Source organism: Grus americana, chromosome 4 (assembly GCF_028858705.1).
Source record: "Grus americana isolate bGruAme1 chromosome 4, bGruAme1.mat, whole genome shotgun sequence".
Taxonomy (NCBI): Eukaryota; Metazoa; Chordata; class Aves; order Gruiformes; family Gruidae; genus Grus; species Grus americana.
This window is the reverse complement of record NC_072855.1, coordinates 40,418,781-40,437,708: the sequence shown is the minus strand read 5'-3', so window position 1 is coordinate 40,437,708 and position 18,928 is coordinate 40,418,781. Positions and strand designations below refer to the sequence as shown.

Genomic DNA, 18,928 nt, shown 5'->3' with positions numbered 1-18,928 from the left:
CGAGAAGCGATGTCATGCTCGGATGGCGCAAAAGGCCATAAATGTAAGAGCTAGCGCCGCGAGATTCCCGAGAATGACTTTAATGAATAATTTCGGAGACAGTTATGGCTTTAGGTAATTACTGCGCGGCTCTATGAAAACCAGATCTGGGAGAGAGGCAGTCAAGGCCAGGCCGTGCGCCTCGGCTCGCCCCTGCCAGCCCGCCCGGGTTCCCCCCCGCGTCGCTGCCCGACCCCCGGGTGTCCCCGGACCTCTGCACCCCCCCAGCTGCCGGGGTCCTCCTTCGGGCAGGGCTCCAAGCAAATCTGTGGAGGCTTCAAGCTTAGTTGGGGGGGAAGCTAATATTATTATTATTTTTAATCTCTTCCGCCTCCTGTATTTTCTGGCAGGACATTTCATTGTCTTTTAGGCCAGTTTTAGAAAACTGCTATGGGCTTGCATGCGTATTTAGCTTTTTTAAACGTTCATTATGCGCAGCTGTTTCAGCCTATAGCCACATATGGCATGCAAATAGAGACCCCTATAGGAGAATCGTCCTCTCTATTATCCCCACATGTTTGTTCAATATACGTGGCCGGGAAAACGACTCTACTGCTATACATTAAAACATAATTTTACATTTTTTTCCCGAGTACTTTGGGCAACGCAGGGGCTCGTTCCTGCTTTGAACAGCCTTCACGGTTAGCAAATAAACGGCTCCGAGATGCGGGCGCGCTGATCTCCATTGTTTCGCTAATATATTACTGCTGTTCCCAAAACTCTGCTCCCGCCTGCAGCCGTACCTAGCCCCCCGACCGGCGGGGTTGCAGACCCCTGCGCCTTTCCCCGGCGGGCCCGCAGGTCCCGGCCCGCTCCGCTCCGCGCCGGGTCTGGCCGCCCCGGGGGCCGCCCGGCCTCCTCCCGTAGGGAGGCGGCTGCAGCCTCAGGGCCAGGGGCTCCCTGGGGAAAGGTGCCGGGGCGACAGCCTCAGCGCTGCAGAAGAGCCCAGCGATGGGGTTTGGTAGGATTTTTCAGGTTCGGTTTGTTTCACAATTTCTTTTCCTTTTTCTTTCTTTTTCTTATTTTTTTTTTCCCCTGCCCGAACGCTGGGGTCGGTGGCTGTGGTGTGAAGCTGAGTGCACAGTATACCGTTTGCACTGATTCAGAAAGGAAATTTCCTTTTTCCTTTCGAGATTACAGAGACACACAGCGGAGCGTTGCGGTATCTTAGGGGGTTTATTTTATTCTGCTGGAACAAAGAAATGGGAGCATATTTTTTATTTATTTTTAGGGTTACACAAGGCTTTTTCTTTGCTTTTTTTTTTCCCCTCCCTCCTGGCAAGCGTTTTTTTACCTCGAGAATTTAATTCTTCAGAGAAATAGTCTAACATTATCTCTTTCCTCATGAGACGAGATCAACTGCTTTCTCATCCACTCCCCCCCCCTTCCTGGTAGTAGCAATGATAGCAATGTACAGCTGGACAAGTGTCAGCCGTCTAAGACTCTGCGAACAGCCAGCGGAGGCTCAAGCTGTGTTTATTCAATTATTATTTTTTATCTCCTTGGGGGGAAAAAAATGGTACGAAACGTACAAAATCTGAAAATTTGTGAAAATAAGCGTAGCAAACGTGGTCTGGGGTCTTGCTGAGCCAGAGCTACCACGCTGGCTGTTCGGCGTTTACCGTCAGCCAGCCCCAGCTCTCAATTACAGGCGATTCATTAGGATTTAATAGCAGGTGCAAAGCCATCTCCTCGCCAGCAGCACTGACGTTTGGGTAGGGAATCGTCTTGTTTTACAGCAGCCTCCAGCTCTCCCGACTGGTTGTAAACCTGACTACCACTTTGGATAGCGGGGTGTCAGCGCGCCTGCGATTGCCCGCACATAAGCGTTGTACTTTGCTTGGCTAATTTCTCCCTGCCAAGACATAAGGTGGAAATCTGCCTGGCTCGATATTTATTTTGGAAGACACTGCTGTGAGCGAATGCTCCGGGAGAAATCGGGCTGAGATAAAACAAGCGCTGGGCCGGGGGCTGGGCGGGAGCGGACGGGGGAGGGAAGCACCGCCCGCGGAACGCACCGCTTTTGCTTTCTCAAAGTCCCTAACAGACAAATAAACAAACAACCTCGGCAGCAAACTCCAGAAAAGCCGGAGCCTCCGGGGGCTCCGGGGCCGAGGAGCCCCGTGGCGGGAGCGCCGCGTCCTGCAGCACCCGCATCCCAGCTGGCGGCCGCGGCCGGGGCTGGAGCTTGGAAAGCGCCGCCGTGATTACACCCAAGTGGAGAGCAGGATGGCTCCTAGCCGTCTGATCTGACGTCAACATGTCTCTAGCTCCTCGCTGCAAGATAGAGGGAGCAGAGCCGGGGGAGGGAGGGCTCTAATCATTCCCAGATGTCTCTAATAGCAGATATAAAGACTTATATAGTGTCTGAGAATAAATTTGTAATCAATGCTCTACAATCGGATCATCAAAGCAACGACATTTCTTGAGGAAAATGGGGGTGGAGGGGAGCTGGGGAAGAAAGAGACACACACCACGCTGGTTTGGAAGGAGGAGAAGGGGGCACAGGGATTCCCAGAGAGGCGCTGGCCCCGCGCATCGCTTGGCTTTGCTAGAATTTATGTGAATATATAATTCAAATAACAACTCCGCTTTAATCCTCAGTATACGGGACGAGCTGAAACAGCTGAACAGTAATTGGCCAATTAGAAATAGAAAAGACTGGAGCTTGTTTGCAAAGGCACATACTTCATGGATTGAAAAAAAAATAATTCCCAAATTAAAAATATATAAAACATTGATAAGCCCCTCGTTACAGCAGAGGGGATTATGTCTGCAGGCGTGCGGAATGCGTTTCCTTCCCATCGCTACTTGGAGATTTCTTCTGGGTGTATTTGTGAGTCGTTGGGAGAGTACGTGCGAAAAAAGAGGATTAAGGTTATGTTTCCAAGCGCAAAAGGAGGATATTTTGCTTAGAGGTTTTATTATTAACCTTCTCCCCCCGCCCACCTTTCAAGCTCACGTTGTTTCAATGGCATCCCCTGGCCGTGTTTATATCCTTACAGTTGCCCGCGGATGACTCGGCGCTTGTTCTAGGGGTGTCTGCGGCTTGGCCGGAGAGGCCCCGTTACACCTCTTTGACAACGATAGCAAATTAGCACTAATTATTGCAATAATCTTTTGACGCAGAGAAGAGCTCCTGGGAATGAGGGAGTGGAAAAAAATTCCCAAACAAAAACAAAAAACCACAACACAAAGCAAAACGAACAAAAAGGCCCCACCACAGTTTATCTTCCCGCCTGCAGGAATGCAGGCATGCCACGCACGCCCGATAGCAACGAGGGCACGCAAAGCAACCCCATGAGCAGGGGCAGGGCTGGGGGTCTCGCAGGGGTCCCGCACATTGCAGAGAGCCCCCCAAAACCCAGTACCGCCAGCAGCCGCCTGGGCTTGCTGCCGGCGGCGGGGCACGGGCCGGCCCCTCACTGCCTCCCCGGTCCCCAAAACCACGACGAGCTCTAAAAAACTACACTGCTTTTTGCCTAAACTGGGCGCCCTCGAGGGATGCGCCGCCGCCGGGGAGGTCCTCGCCTTCCTCAGGAGGAGCGGCCGCGGTGCTTCGGGCGTGCAGCCGGGCCCGCACCCCGGGGAGCTGAGGGGACGCTTCCTGGGAGGGCAGGGGAGGCGGGACGACATCCGGGGGAGTTTTGTTGCTGTTTCTCTTCAAGGGGAAGAAAAAAATTAAAAATTATATTTTCTCTTGAAGCACAGCAGAGATTCTCACTCCCGCCAGACATGAAACGAGGCGACAGGCTAAAATACGAGCAACTTTGGGCTATGGCTCCGTCTGCGGAGACAGGGCTTCAACTACCCGGCTGCACTACACTGGCCCCCTACTCCCTCCTCTCTTTCTTCCTGCCCCCACTCGCACAGCGCAGAGAAATGCTGCAGAGGGGGACAGGCTGCCATTCCTCCTCCTACGTGCCTTTCACCTCTGAAAAAGCTCCCAAAAAATGCTTTGGCCCCGAGGAATTACCGGGCAGGCCGCCGGGGCGGCGATGCCCCCGGGTGCGGGCGCAGCGCTCCGCTGTTATCAGGCCTCGACTCCGCTGGCGGAGAGCTGGGACCAGGGCACTGACATCCCCATCTACCATCAATTTACCTCTGCTTCCCCATTTTGCTTTTAACGTCAAAACCTACATTTTTGTCGGCTCCGGCCTGTCTAGGGCTCTTGTGATTTAGCTGCGGGAATGACTGCTCCTGAGAAAATGGCAACATCCTCATTAGCGAGCAATTAAAAGATATAGTCCTTAGCGGATCCAGAGGAGCTCCCGGTCCTGAGAAATTAACGTTTCAGAAATGGAAAATTATTGATGGGGAAATATCGGAGAGGCGATTCTCCAGGCGGCGGGACCAGGGGGCGGCGGGTGGTTCCGTATCCCGCGCCCAGCCGCGCATCCCCCCGGGGAGCTGCAGCCCGGCGACTCGGTCAAGGGAAAAGACAACTTCTGTAAAGAGGCTGCCCGGGACGTGCCACACTGCAGTCCTCCCAACCATCCCTCGCCCCCCCCCCCCTTTTTTTTCCGTGCAGTGGGGGGAGAAAAAAAAAAAAAAAAAAGGTTTGGGCAGGGGGGAGTGCTAGATGCTCCAGTTTATCAGCTGGGTAACTAACAGGCAAGGAAAAGCAAACAAGGTGGGAGATTCTTCTCTTCAAGTGTTATAAACAAAGGCAAGTGTCTGTAAACACAGACCCACGCCGGAGCGCAGAGCCGGGCTGCATGACCCGACGGGAGGGAGGGCACATCACTTTTGTCTGGTTGTTGTAACCCCGCAACCTCCGCACTGTCAGCAGGGGCGGCGAAACGGCGCAGGGGCTCCCTTATCTTTTTATGGGCAATTGCACATCTACCTACGCTTAGTGCCGGGTCTCGTCGGGAGCCACTTCCTTAGGCGCGGCGGCAGGGGAAGGCAGGCAGGTATGCAGCCCTGGACCTGGAGAGAGAGCCAGCTTGGTTTAAGTTGAGATGATTTAAGTAAGGGTTTAAAATACGAACCCGAATTTTATTATGGAAAATGTAGAAAACCTTGCCCGTAACCGGGAATTGCAAAAAAATACCTAGAGCAGCTTCTTTATGTAAAAAGCTTTAATTTTTTTTCCTCGCCTGCCTGCGATACAGGGGGATGCCACTTATTTCCCAGCGCTGAATGTCTGCAGCTCTCCCCGGCAGCGGGGAGCAGAAAAGCCACCGGCCTGGCACCGGGACCCCTGTAAAGGGGTCGGCAGACGGGGCGAGAGATAACCGCGCAGATAGAAGAGAGATCATGCTGGGGGAGCGGATAAAAGTAATAAAAAGAGCCAGAGCACGGTCTGCTGCAGTTGCAGTCAGAAAAAAGGTTAAAAAAAAATATGCGCACTGTAGCGGACTGGAAACGTGCAACCCAGGAGAGTTTTGGGAACCACAAAGTTAATATTAAGTTCACCGTAGCTCATTGTAAATCTTACATATCCCCCCCCCGCCCCGCCCGCAAATCCCTTGCCTTGTTCGCTCTTTCTTGCTTGACGTAAAATTACCTGCTACATAATCACTCCGAGCAAAGCCCTCAGGCCTCCCTCGCCTGCCCCCGGCACCCCTCCGGGGAAGCCGCCCCCGCGGGGCCGCCCCCGCCGCCCGGCCCCGCTCCGAGCTCGGCTCCCGCCAGCGCCTGGCACCGCCGCCGCCCGGGCTCCGGCGGGAAGAAAACCGCGCATATCTGCGATTTCTGATCCGCCCGGGGTTTGCACCCTTGTCCGTTTCCCGTTAGCAGTAGGTCTCCTGCATGGAGAACACCACCACAAGGAATTCCTATTCAGCTGAACTGCCGGTTTCTGTTCAACACTCACGGGGCTGGCGAGATCCCTCCCTCTACTCCTCCTTTCACTCAGTCACTTGTTTAAAAATAAACTTAGGAGCCATCTTTATAATTTAGTTTACTTTCGAATATTTTAAATATTATGAAAAAAAGCCATAAACAACGCTGTTATTCAAAACATTTTGAGGTATAAAACATAAAAAGATTTGGGTTTTCTTTTTTTCCTTTTTCTTTTTTTTTTTTTTTGTTTTGTAAAAAACACACACAGTGGTTTATTGAGTACTTACAACGTTTACACCTTCAATATTAATTAGATTCCACTTTTTCCCTTACGGACGGAAGTGCACATAACCAATAACTGTTGAAAACATCTTCAAATACTGAACGACCACAACAAAATTACAACACTAAATACCGAGTCAACCGAAACATTGGTGCAACTGCTTCTGTTGAAATATAACTTTATAATCCCATGAATATTTATATCCAAAAGGCCAAGTATTAAAGATACACTTCACATACACACTAATGCCAGGGAGGGATTTTTTTCTTTTTTCCTTTTCTATGATTCTGTTTTCCCCGTGTGTTTTATACAGAGCAAATAACATTCACGAAACTATTAGAGACATTACCCCTTACCAAGCTGGAGTTTCCTCTTCATATATGGAATGCTTTTTCCCTCTCCTTCAAATATCCACATTTTGGGGGGGTTGGGGGAGAAATTGCACATAAATAAACTGGACGATTCCAAATACAAAGAGTCCTCGGAGGAGAGCTCACTACCGAGACTAAGAGGACGGCTCCTCCAGTCCTGCCGTGCTCACTGCTTGAGCTCCAAAGCCCAGACATGCTGCGGCCAGCCAGTCCTCCCTTTGGTTTTCTTATCGTTGCTGCTAACTGTGCTTTTCAAGATTTCGTTCTGGGGAGACAGGATGCGAAAGGAGAGAAAGAGAGAGAGAAAAAAAAAGAAGGGGGAGAGGAGAAAAAAAGGTTAGAGATATTCCTCCCCTTTCTAAGTCACCACTGCCCTGCCCTGAGAGGGAAAACTACGAGGGGATACGGGCTCCTGCCGAGGCCTTCGGGCTGCAGGGGACAAAGCGGGGCGGCCTCCGCGGGGTCTCGCCGCGGGTGAAGCCGCCGCCCGTGGGAGCGGCCCCGCGCTGTGCGCGGCCGCCCGCGGTCTCCGGCGAAGGCCGAGCCGTGCTCCGCGCCACCACCGCTGCCCTTCCGCGGCCGGACCCCGGGGCTCGGAGGCACGGGGAGCGGGCTGGAGGCTGAGCGGCGCCAGCCGTCTACGGGGAGATGGGGATTACGATAAGGTCCGTGCTAAACCATCCCCTGCCGGGCTCCGGGAAGGAGATGGGCACAGGCACGTATCGTCGAAAAGCATCGGGCCTGCGGCCACCGAAATCTGCGACAACATCGCCCGAGCGTGCCGTAGGGCCTACACAAAATTGGGTTTGCTTTGCTTCAAAGCCGACTCTTCCCGTTATGTCAGAAAGTTCAAGCGCAGAGCGCACGGGCAGGAAAGCCCCGCGCTGCGAACCTATTACTTGCCGAGGGTTTAAAGCCGGGATGGGCTTAGCAGGTAATCGCGCCTCTAGCCTTTCATTTAAGGGAGCGGAGGCTTGTCTCTGGCGGGACCACGGTTTGGGATCCCGGACAAGTCCAAGCCCGGGAATGGACCCCCCTGGGGGGCCCTACTGTCACGGTGTTTCCCCCACGGCTACTCGCAGCCGCCGGGCCGGATCCGGGCGCTCTGCGAGAGCCGCGGGCACCGAGGGCCGCCCGGGACTGTGCCCTGTCCCGCTCTCGGCCCGCAGGTATGTCCCGGGACGGGCGGGACCGAGGCGTCCGCCACGGACATCACCCGGCGACCCGACCCAGCCGAGCGCCGGGTGCGCAGGGCTGGGGCGCCGGCGGGCGGCCGAGCAACCTCCTCTCTGCGGCCCCCCCCCGCCCCGTCCCGCCCCGCAGCACTGACCAGCTCTTTCTTCCTCTTCTCCTCCTTCACGTCTGTCTTCTTGATCTCTGCCTTGAAGGCCTCCGCTTCCCCGTTCTGGTCATCCTTCGCCAGCAGGTCCATGAGGTAGGCGATGTAGCTGGTGGCCAGGCGGAGGGTTTTGATCTTGGAGAGCTTGGTGTCGGCGGGCACGTTGGGGATGCACTCCCGCAGCTCCGCGAAGGCGCTGTTGATGCTCTGAGTCCTGCGCCGCTCCTTGCGGTTCGCCGTGCCCCTGCGCTTCACCGGCCGGGGCCCCCCGAGCCCGGGCGGGCCGTTCCCGGGAGGCACCCCCCCGTAATGGGAGTGGTCCATACCCGGCGCCCCGTTGGCGTACTCGGGGCTGTAGGACAGAGCCATGCTGTAGTCGGGGGGGGACATCTCCGGGTGGCTGCTGATGAGCCAGCCGTGGAAGTAGGGGTTCTCCTCGTGGCCGCAGCGGGTGGCGGCGGCGGCGGCGGCAGCGGCGGCGGCGGCGAAAGGGTAGCCCTCATGGTGTACCACCGGGTGGTGGGGGAAGCCGCCCACTAGACTCATCCCCGCTCCCTAGTGCACCCCACCCCGCCCCCCCGGGCCCCAAAACAAAGGTTTCCCCTCCCCGCCCGCCCCCCACCCCCCGCCGCACCGGCGGGAGATGCTCCCCGCCGCTCACCCCTCAGCACTGCCCCGCTGCCCGCTGCCTCTCCATAGGGCGCTGCTGCAGAGTCCCCGCGGGTGCCCGAGCGATCCCCCCTCCCCAGGCGCCGCCGCCGTCGCTCATGCGTTGTGCCTCCACCTCCTCCTCCACCTCCTCCTCCTCGCCCGGGGCCGGGTCTTCGAGGAAGCGCGCACAGGAAAAAAAAAAAAAAAAGCTATGGAGAGAAGTCGACCAAAACAAAATGGCTTGGCTTCCTAGCCCGGGATCTTCCTCGCCTCTTGCTTCCCTCCACTCTCGCCAAGTCCGCCGCGGCCCGGCCGGGTGGTACTTACACGCGGCCCCCCTCCATGCGCCCCCGGCTCGGGGCGGGCGGGCGGGCGGCGCTCCCCTCTGCCCTGCGCGGCGGCGGCGGGGGCCGTCAGTGCCGGGCGGGCGCAAGCATCCCTGCCCGCCGCGCCTCGGGGGTCAGCGCCCCGGCGCTCCTCTGGGGCATCCGCGCCGCTCGGCCGGGCGCGGCGGCGGCGGCGGGTGGCGGCGGGGCTCGGCGCGGGGCACTGGCAGGGCTCCCCGGCACGATCTCCATGTACAGCTACATGTTTAGGGCCGCTCGGGTTAATATATGTCGTCAGAAGCGGCGGCCGCCAATGGCTGGTGGCGGGGGCGGGGCCCGCCGCCCTCCGCAATAAAACTTTTTGATGTTCGCCCTGCTAATTGCCGAGCTCCTCTTTTAGGATTGGCTGCCCCTCCGCATCCATAATGTAATTAAAACAAGGGGGGAAAAATTATCATGGAGGCAGAGGTTAATGCAAGTGTTTAGCAGATGCCTTACTGTAAATTCTGCATTAAAAAAACCCCCAAAAACCAAACAACCAAAAAACCGACAAACTCATTAAAACTTAAATATCGGACAATCTCAAACCAGGTACAGTATGGATCCAAGGAGTTTCTTGGCAAAAATCTCTGCGAGAGCTTGATACGCTCCGAGGTTGCTTTTACAAAGTGCTTTGTGCCGGTGCAGTAGAGGAACAAATAAAACCAGCTTCGGAGGGCACCTTATCGATTGCCCGGTGTGATAGCCATACCCCAGCAGCGCTCCGGCTTATACTTTTATTGCTGGTTAATATACACAAAGAGATCACTAGTTCCCGTGAGGAGGGAGACGAAGTTTCTCTGCTTTGTCTGTCACCGGGCTTGCGATCCAAGTTAGCAAAGGCTGGCTCCGGCTTCGCGGCTGCTGACTTGCCGAGGGAGCGCAGAGCTCAGGGTTTGGCCAGGGACGGTATTTTCTTCCAGAAAGAATTGCTTTGAAACACTAACAATAAACCCGACTCTAACTGATTCTCTTCCAGCTTGCTGCCTGCGCCTACGCACCTCGACCAGTATTCACCCGACTCACTTATGCTCCTGAAATCAGTTTCATGCTTGTTTAACTGGTCTGATCGGTAAGTAACCGAATATTTTTTACAGCATGTTCAGAGCTTATTTTCTAGCTTTTACTAACAAATATATACATAGTTCACCGCATTCCTGCTTCTGCAATAAAAAAGACCAGCATCTGCGGAAAGTAGGTTTAGTTATCGAAAGGGAATAGTTAAATGTTTGTTTAACGGCCAGGCCAGGAGGAAATCTCCCGTAGCTATTTAGGTGTTTTGCTTTGGTAAGCTTGAAGACATTACAAAGGGAAAATGGATCTCAAGCTGTAATTCATGGATAACTTGGAGGCGAGGCGAATTGTTGTCATCTTCAAATGGAGCCGAGCGTTACTAAATAGCGGCGAAATATCAAATACCCACCCTTATGTGTGTTGGCTGGCGGCTAGGCGGATTCGGCGTATATTACAATGCAATCCTACAATATAGGCAGTGTGGAAAACTGTGTCAACAGGAGCTGAGAGGTCATAAATTAAAGAAAGGGAAAGATAGAGATGGAGGAGTCTGCGAAAGGAGGCAGCAAGAACCGCAAGTCCAATTTCTGCAGCAGCTCAGTGCGCTCTCCGGTCCCACGGCAGAGCCGGTGGGGATGCCTTGGGCGGGGGCGGGGGGGAGCGCTGGAGGGAAAAGAGGGCGAAAAAGCTCCTCTGCAGGGAACCAACTCAACGCCTGGGGAGAGGAGACGAGCTAAGCCCGAGCGCTCCCGGTAGGGAGAAGGGCTGCCGCCTGGCTCGCCCTCGGACGTGCCGCCGGGACACGGGGGCTTGCTGCGGCCCGGGGGCTTTGCGGATGGGTCTGCGGGCTCTCGGGAAGGGAAAGCTCTGCAGGGAGGTGGCAGTCTCCGCGGATGAGACCGCCCGCCAAGGAGCAGCCCACGGCGGTACCGGGGAGCTGGCTTCGGCGGGGAAATACCGAATGCGAAGCTGGGCGCCGGCCCCGCGTTTCGGCAGGACGGGGAGTGCAGAGCTGGACCCGTCGAGGGGACGTGCACAGAGAACAGAAACGCAGACGTACATTTGTATAAGTACACATATGCGTGTGCGTCTGGGTGTAAACTGAGTACGAAAGTGAAAAACTAGTCCAGATGTTGAACTGATGTATATACACATACATCTTATACGTACACACACATGCTTGTAACTAAAATGACTGATGGATATCCGTAACTATATATGCACACGCACACACGTATATATTGTATAATCCTAAGGAAATAACGTGTCTCCAGTGCGGATTTTTAAATTTAAGAAAGGCCGTGGGCACACCGTGCAGGCAGAGCCCTGGAGCGGCCAGGCAGTGTACCCCTGCCGCTCGGGATACAATGTCTGCAGGGCGCACCCTGGAAATCCACCCAGTTTCTGCAGCAGTTTCCAGTTTTATTTTGCTGCGATATTTTCCTTGATGCGAAGAAGAAGCGGGCATTGTCAAGGCCGGAAAGGTATATTGGCTTGCAAACAGGGTTGTGTTTCTTTGCACTCTTCTTATTTGTGTAGGAGCTTTCCAATATACTGCAGGCTGTGACAGTCTCTGTGGCAAGCCACTACGGTCACTCCGATAACATCTCCAATGATGAAGGAAACGGAAAACATGAGGCAGAGAAAAAGTAATAAAAGATACAAAAGATATCGATCAGAACACCAGTCTCCAAAGCTAGCATCATTATTGCTTAATTAGCTTTGGAGAAAGAGGGTCTCTAGATAAAGCACCCAGCAGGATCTGATATATATATTTATATATATAGATATATATTCCTTCTATCCCCCAGCAGTTATTTATGCGTTTTATAAAGCGAGTTTTAGAGCAAATGCAACTTTTGTGTCCTCCCTCAGGTTTTAACTACTCAGGCTGCCCGATCAGAGGTTATAGCCTTTTCAGTTTGACCAACGCTTTGGAAACCACTGCAGCCCAAAGTACCTTTCCCAAGACTAGAGTCCGCTAAAAAAGACGAGCGTGTTGCTGATCTTCCACTTATTGATTTGATTAGATTTTTTTGGTGCACAAATCACTTTCTTAAAAGAAAAAAAAAAAAAAGAAAAAAGCTCTAGCCTTATGTCACTTATTTCCCTGCCAAAATGGTTGCATGTTAGGCGGCGATTTATCTGGGCTCTGCTGCCAGAGAGGACTTTCCTAGCTCACCGTAATTAAGAAATTTTGGTGGCGACCGTGCTGAGATTGGTTTTCCCTTTCTCCCCTCCTCCCCCCCCCGTTGTTTTTTTTTTTAATTTTATTTTTTTCGGGGGTGTGTGTGGGTGGCTGTATCGTTGCTTTTGCCCCGCGGTTGTTGCCTGTCCAGCACGACAGCCTTCCGCGGCGCTGAGCGGGAGGAAGGGGGCTGCCCTTGCTCCCGGTGGGTGCCCCGCCGTGCCCGGGGATCCGGAGGCAGGAGCCCGAGGAGCGGGGCGGCGGCGGCGGGCGGCGGGGGGCGGCGGGCAGGGCGCCCACTCAGCGGGGCCAGCCCCGGCCGGGGCCACCCGCTGCCCTGTCCCGGCGCTCATCCGCCGCCGGGCCGCTTATCGCCAGGTCATTTCTCTCCTCCGGGCCAAGGGTAGGGTGGGATTTGGGGATAACAAAACAATAGAGCTGTGCTTCCCCAACCTCCCCCCCCTCCTCCGCCCCCGTCCCCACTCCGGGCTTGTGTGAATTAAGCTAAATTGCAAATTAAGCTAATTTCTCCGAATCAGACGAAACCGCATGGAAACGGGAAAGAGGTGCCGACGCTGGGTGGTCGGAAACCCACATCTGCTGGGGACTCTCGGGCTAGCCGGCTGGGAGAGCTGCAGGCACACCGGACCCGGCCTTTTAATGAGCAGGCCAGGGACATAAAAGCTCCTGGCCGGTGCCTGAGCAGCGAGCCTCTCATTCGTTTGCTCCTTTTCTGCACCTTCTTGCCGAGGAGCGCCCGATATCGGCGGGGCGATGTTGGGGGTCATGAAGCCGCCCGGGGTAGGGCAGCAGAGGGAGCGGCGGGCCCCGCGCCAGCGCTGCGGTGCCCGGTACCGAGCCCCGTCCCACGCGTCCCCGCTCCGTGCAGCAGCGCCGGGTCCTCCGTTCTGCTTCAGAGTTTTCATTAAAGCAAACAAACGATCAGAGCCACAAAAGCACCCCAAGGGCACCCCGTCCCTTGCATCTGAGGCGCAGCCCTGGCCGGACAGTCCCTCGACGGCTTTCCTCCCCTCCTAAACTCCCGGGGGTGCGCGGCCGGGGGTCAGGGGCTGCAGGGTTCCTCTCCTTCCTCCTCCCGCCCGGCTGCCTACCACATCGCTCAAACGCCCGGTGCACGGCTTGAGAAGTCGAGACGCGTTTGAATTTATAGAGTGCATGATGTCATTGACCCGGGACCAAACGTATCAGAAAGGGGTATCGTTCTCGGATGGATTTGGGGACGCCGAAGCAGCCCGTGTCCCAGGGATGCGACGCATCCTATCCCTGGGCCATCGCTTAGGAGTTCGCAGAAGAATGTAAACCCGCAAGAAAATGGATTTTTGTAAAGAGGCACCGGAGAAATATCATTTGAAGGTCAACCTGTCAGGGCGGGTTAATGAAAAGGACTTGTGCCTAATGGGCCTACTTATACCCTCCGTTACGCTCACACAACCTGGATTTCAACGTCCAGGGCAGAGGGCAGAATCGGGTCCAGCAGGCCCGAAGTAATTGCTGCCATTGGAGGTAGAGGAACCCTGGTTTACGTTACTATTATCGGTAATGAACGCCCACATATTTCAGGCATGATAATCTCGCAGCCGTTGTGTATACAAAAAAAAAAAAAAAAAAGCAGGGACGAGAAAAACCCAAGACACTGACCATTTCGTAAGTCGCAATGATTGGCGGTAAGCGCGGGACCCTACGCGTTTTACCACTGCATGTGTAAGCAATTATTCGAGGATTGCTTATATTTGTGACCGAGGATCCAGAGTTGCATTTAGACCCTAGACAGGAATCACAGAAAGAAAAGAAAAACACAACGAACTCCAAGCAAGACCCCTTCTTTGTCAGAAGAACAATAATAAAGACCTGATAAAATTCTCCAGGGGATGCACAGTGTGTCTCTATTTATTGGGTTTGTCATATATCTATCCTATACATACACATGTATAAACAGGCGCATAAATGTATACAGACATGCACACTTTTTTTCACGTAATGTTGTTTGCATTCCTGGGAAAGAGCATCTTAAGCGGCTCTTGAGTTCGGAGCTGATGAAATAACTCGCGGATGTAATTGCCTTCATTAATAAATATTTTGTCCTCCAGCATGTGATGTTCAGGCGTTGGAGGAAGCAGAGGTTAGGCTGGCATCGTTTTGGGTTTAGGCTAACAAAAATCAACAGTTCTATTGTCATTCTGCATGGAAAGTCTCCATTTAACACGGCTAGGATTTAAGCAGCATTCATAGATCAAAGGCAACCTCGCTTGGCTTAAAAAAAAAAAAAAATCCCTCTGGAGCACTGACAATTAACTGCAATTTCGCCCTAACTGCACGCCCCAAAATGTCGGTGTCGTCCTGCCGGTGCCCCCGAGCCGTGTACCTGCTGCACCGCACCCCGCTCCCGCTTGCGCGGGACCGGCTGAAGCACAAGGGCTCGTCTTAAATCTCAGCAGCTGACTCCTGCAAATGTCGGCTGCACACTTGCTAGAAGCATCAGCCCGGACCACAATTCCTATATGCGTATCTCGGTGTAATTGATCTGGCTGAGTGAGGTCTTTTTGGTAATTTGGATACACCAAGTCTCCAGTTAATGACATATAATCAGCCTTTAGGTCACTTGGTCATTCTCTTATTACAAACCCCTCCTGCTCTCTCTGATCTCCTTTCAAACTAAATTTCACACAAACAAATAAAGCAAGACAGGGACAAGTCCTTAAAATACAAGAGAGAAATATTGGAGAATTGCTCGTGGGGAACTATAAACATCTTTAAAAGAAAAAACCGAAAAGATAGGAAAGAACATCTTATCGAGAAAGAGAGTATTGTGTACAAAACACGGAGGGAAAAACGGTCTGGCTTCTGTTAAAAATGACATAAAATTAAAATAAAAATAATTACAAACAGAAATGGCATAAGATAAACAGAAGGCAGGAGGCTTTAATAGAAATGCGCGGCCGTACTGTAATTTGTTCTTACAGACGATACAACCAATCCGTGGATACGCAAAATCTTTATTTGCTTCACTTTAGCTGGGGGGGGGGGGGAGAAAAAGTCTTTTCTCTTCAGGAAAGTAACTGAAGAAGCCGGGAAATGGAGAACTGAGTGTCATGTACCTCCTCAGACCTGCAGGGAAACGGAGCCGTGGCTAAAATGTTGGGTGTAAATGCGACAACAAAAATAAATATTTTACCTCATCGTGCAGAACATATTTTACTAAGTCAACACTTTGTTTTTCTGCTTTTCATTTTTCTTCCCTCTAGGAAAAGACAATGCTCCCTTTTTATTAGGTATTCCCTAAAAGATTATTTTGATCTCCGTCCAGGTATAAGTATGTGTGTGTATATATATACATATACACGTTCAACAAAAACGCAGACGGTGATGTATGTGCAGAAGATGGTGCGATGGCCGGGGAGAGGAGCGAGTGGACATGCCCTAGGTAAGATCCGAGGGCCCTGCAGGCTGTAGGCAGTTTATAGCGAAAGCGACCCCCTTTATTCGGAACTACGGTTGATTTATAAAATCGAGAGCAGGGAGATTTCCTTATCGTTCAAGTGTTAGGGCTTCGAGGAAGAAAGCTAAAAGAGGACTGCAATCCACATTCCTGTACAGGCATTAGCACCTTTCAAAATATTATCAACATGCGTTTTACCAAAGATCTCATTTGTATTTAACACGGGATTCAGACAGGCGCTAACTGAGCATGTAAGCGTATGTGAGGTTGCGAGAATGAGCGCCGAGGCAGGCTCACACAGCAAGAGAAAACGGAGCAATGGATGCATGGAAGAGATTGTCACAAGGCCCCGGCGCAGGGCATATTAATGTGACACATCTTGTTATTTGTTCACTACATTCCCGGTCTTTTCAGCATTTCCAGGGGTGTCTCTCCCCCCCCCCCCCCCTTTTTTTTTCCTTCCCGCCCGCCCTTGAGCGGCTGGGTTGAAGCATTAGCCCGCAGCCACCCGACGAGCCGACCCAGTAAATCAAGGGGCGTCGGGGAGGCAGAGCCCCGACGCCGCGGTCCTGCCGGGGCGCACGCCCGGGGCCACCGGCCGCCCCCGCCGGGAGAGGCCGGGGATGCCCGGCCCTGCCCCGGCACTGCCCCCGGCGGGGCCCGCCGCCACCCCTCCCGCTGGCCGGGGGTCGAAATGCTAAAGGCCGAGGGGGAGGAGGCGGGCTGACCCCCGCTGCCCACCGCGCCTCCCGGGGGCTGGCGGCCCCGGGCCCCCCGGCGGCCCCGGCGGCGCCCCGCGGGCGGTGCCGCGCCCGGGAGGAGCCCCGTCGGGCTGGGGGCGGCTGGAAAGGGTTAAGCGCTTCCCCTCCTCCTCCTGGAGCCCCCTGAATGCCACGGCTTTCCTCTAGAGGTCTCATTAGGGAAACCCTAACTGCTATTTTCAACGTTTCCTCAATCAAGCGCCTTTAAATAGAGCTCCACAAACAAATTGGCGGCAAAAAGCGCAGATCTTGTCACGGGCGAGGCTGATCCAATATTTCACCCTTGTTTGCTTTGTAATTACGGCCTGGCTTGTGGCTACCTGCCCGCTGGGGAGAGCTCCCCTTGCCCCCCCCGCCTCTCCCCGCACAGCCCCGAGGACACCTTTCGGGGGCCGGGGGGTGAGCGGGGCTGCTCGGAGGAGCCACTTAGCAAGTGATCTTCAGGAAAAAATAAAAAATCGGAATAAACCCCAGAGTGTCCCGGTCCAAACGCTGCTCGAGGTTTTTGCAACGCTGCTCTGAAGCCACGAGCTTTCCAGCACAAGAGATTTCCCCCAAGCCCCCCCCTTGCTTCCTAAGCCGGGGTCAGGGATCAGGCAGGCGTCCGGCCTGTCCCCACGCAGGGCTCTCCGAGCGGTTGGGTTTGCTTTGCGGGCTTCGCTCCACTTCTCTCTGTTAAACCGCTCTTATGATTTGTTATATTTTCCACAGCTGCTTATTCTTGTTTGACTGTTGTACAAAGCCACTTTAAATCTTCGGCAGGAAGAGTAAAAGTTAAAACTGCTTGGACGGGTTCCTACAGACTTGCGGGCTGGTGCGGGTCCATTTCGGTCCCTGCATAACGACCCCTCTGCACACATCAGGTCTTGATAAGCCTCGTTACTGCGGCTCGGGGCAGCAATCCACTCGCTAGTATCAACAAAAGTAGGAGCTAATTCAATTATGTCTGAAAGCCGGGTGTAACAGAGGGAAACTTTGGCGCTTATGAACTAAGCTGCTATATTTGCTTTGCTATAAACCGACGAGAATATTTTATGATGGAAGGGAACAGTACAACACAAAAGGGAAATATGACAATAAATCTCTTTTTATGGATTCTCTCTAGCAGAAAAACACAAGGATTCAATAGTTTTACGACTCAACTATTTCACAGGTACATCTGAAGATACCTACATGGAAAAGAATACCCCATATACTCCCTCCCACCGCCCCTTTTTTGGGGAGACCCAACTCTGCCCCCCCCCCAGTTCAGTGACAAAACTCCTTGTGACTTCTATGGGAGCAGCACTGGCACAAGAGTTCACATCTGACCACTGCAGGGATATGCTTGGATTATTTATGGTGCCACTGCCAGTACCCTTTCATAGTTTACTGATATGCAAAACTTTAAGTCAGAAGTAATGCTCTACCATCCATCTCATAATAAGCACATTAGGCTATTTTTTTTCTAGTTACTCCTAAACTATTAGCGTTTGAGATTGTTTATCCCCCCATGGAGCTAAATTACTGCTTTAGTTTCACAGGACCAGTTTTTTTAGAGATTTTTGCATGCTAAAATAAAGATAGGTACTTCAAGGGGAGGATTTCAAAGTGGCAAAGGGTCTAATGCTCCTTGAAATAAGTGCAGGTTCAGCATATAAATCCCTTTGAGGATTTAAACCCTGGATGCTTTTGGAAACCAACATACACAGGTTTCTGCATCTCAATACCTTTTAAAAACTGCTTCATGGAAAATGTATTCTTCAGAGTCCAGTTCCACTGTAAAACAGTATTCATACATCCTAAAACTGTTTTATTCAATGCAAGCATGCTTGCATCTAAGGTGCTAGGAATGTTTTGCTACCTGTCTCCATGCCTTGTTTTGGTTCTTTCTTATTGTCAAGTCCTGACATTGCTTATGAGCACTCAAATCTGGGTTTAGGTCACCTCCAGAGCAGGGAATAGCTGGTAGGTCCAGTGGTTTGCTGCTGGGCAGTGATTTGGAAGTGCAGGACTTGAAACAGTTGCTTCACATATAATCTCACAGTGCAGTGCTTTTCCTATCTCATCACACACACATGCACGCAGCATGGCTTTTTAAGTGACCGGTCACTGGGTAGTCTAGTAGCTTATGAAAACAGAAAGCAGAGGTAGCATGTGCATTTAAATGTATTCTTTCAAATATAAGTCCTTTCAGTTAAAAAATGTCTTATATATTGCTAAATGAAAGTTACATTGCATTCCCCCCCCCCTTTTTTTTTAAATAGAACAGGCAAGTGATTTCAGAGCCCTAGCTTTATTAAGAAAGGTTGCAGAATTATCTACAGTTCAAATATGTCAATCTTAATCACGTATTGAACAACGTCTATAAACTACATCCATGGGAAAAAGAAAGCTCACAAAACCTCACAGACACAGACCTCATCAGTACAAGATGTGCTACTTAACACAACAAGGCTGCTCATCAGAGTGGCACCTATTTGTATGATTTCAAGTTTTGCATGTGTCTACTGTTAATGGAAACAATTTGAACATACCTGAGCTAGCTCATATACCAGTCTTGCATAGGAAGGCAGAGCACAGTGCAGGCTGATTTTACTCAGTTTCTCTCTGAGCAAAGTAGCCTGCGCTGAGCTCTATGCTATTGCAAAAAGGCGCTGCAAGCACTGTTTTGCAGCCACTTCAAGGACC

General features: G+C 52.6%; 1 protein-coding gene and 1 long non-coding RNA gene across 3 annotated transcripts in view; one reads left to right on the top strand and one right to left on the bottom strand.

Moving 5' to 3' along the window:
• Positions 1-6,054: 6,054 nt before the first annotated feature.
• On the bottom strand, positions 6,055-8,371 carry HAND2 (heart and neural crest derivatives expressed 2). Its single transcript, XM_054824848.1, has 2 exons — positions 7,814-8,371; positions 6,055-6,748 (listed from the first exon to the last, which is right to left on the bottom strand). The coding sequence occupies exons 1-2, from the start codon at positions 8,366-8,368 to the stop codon at positions 6,650-6,652; spliced, it is 654 nt and encodes a 217-aa protein (XP_054680823.1). The 5' UTR covers positions 8,369-8,371; the 3' UTR covers positions 6,055-6,649.
• An 828-nt stretch (positions 8,372-9,199) lies between these two features.
• The window catches only part of LOC129206414 (uncharacterized), a 34,932-nt gene continuing 25,203 nt past the window's right edge, over positions 9,200-18,928 (top strand). The window contains exons 1-3 of one of the 2 annotated variants that reach the window (XR_008577128.1): positions 9,200-9,390; positions 9,818-9,910; positions 15,366-15,482. This is a non-coding gene — a long non-coding RNA (uncharacterized LOC129206414). The remainder of the gene's footprint in view (positions 9,391-9,817; positions 9,911-15,365; positions 15,483-18,928) is intronic. The other variant, XR_008577127.1, reaches the window with a different exon arrangement.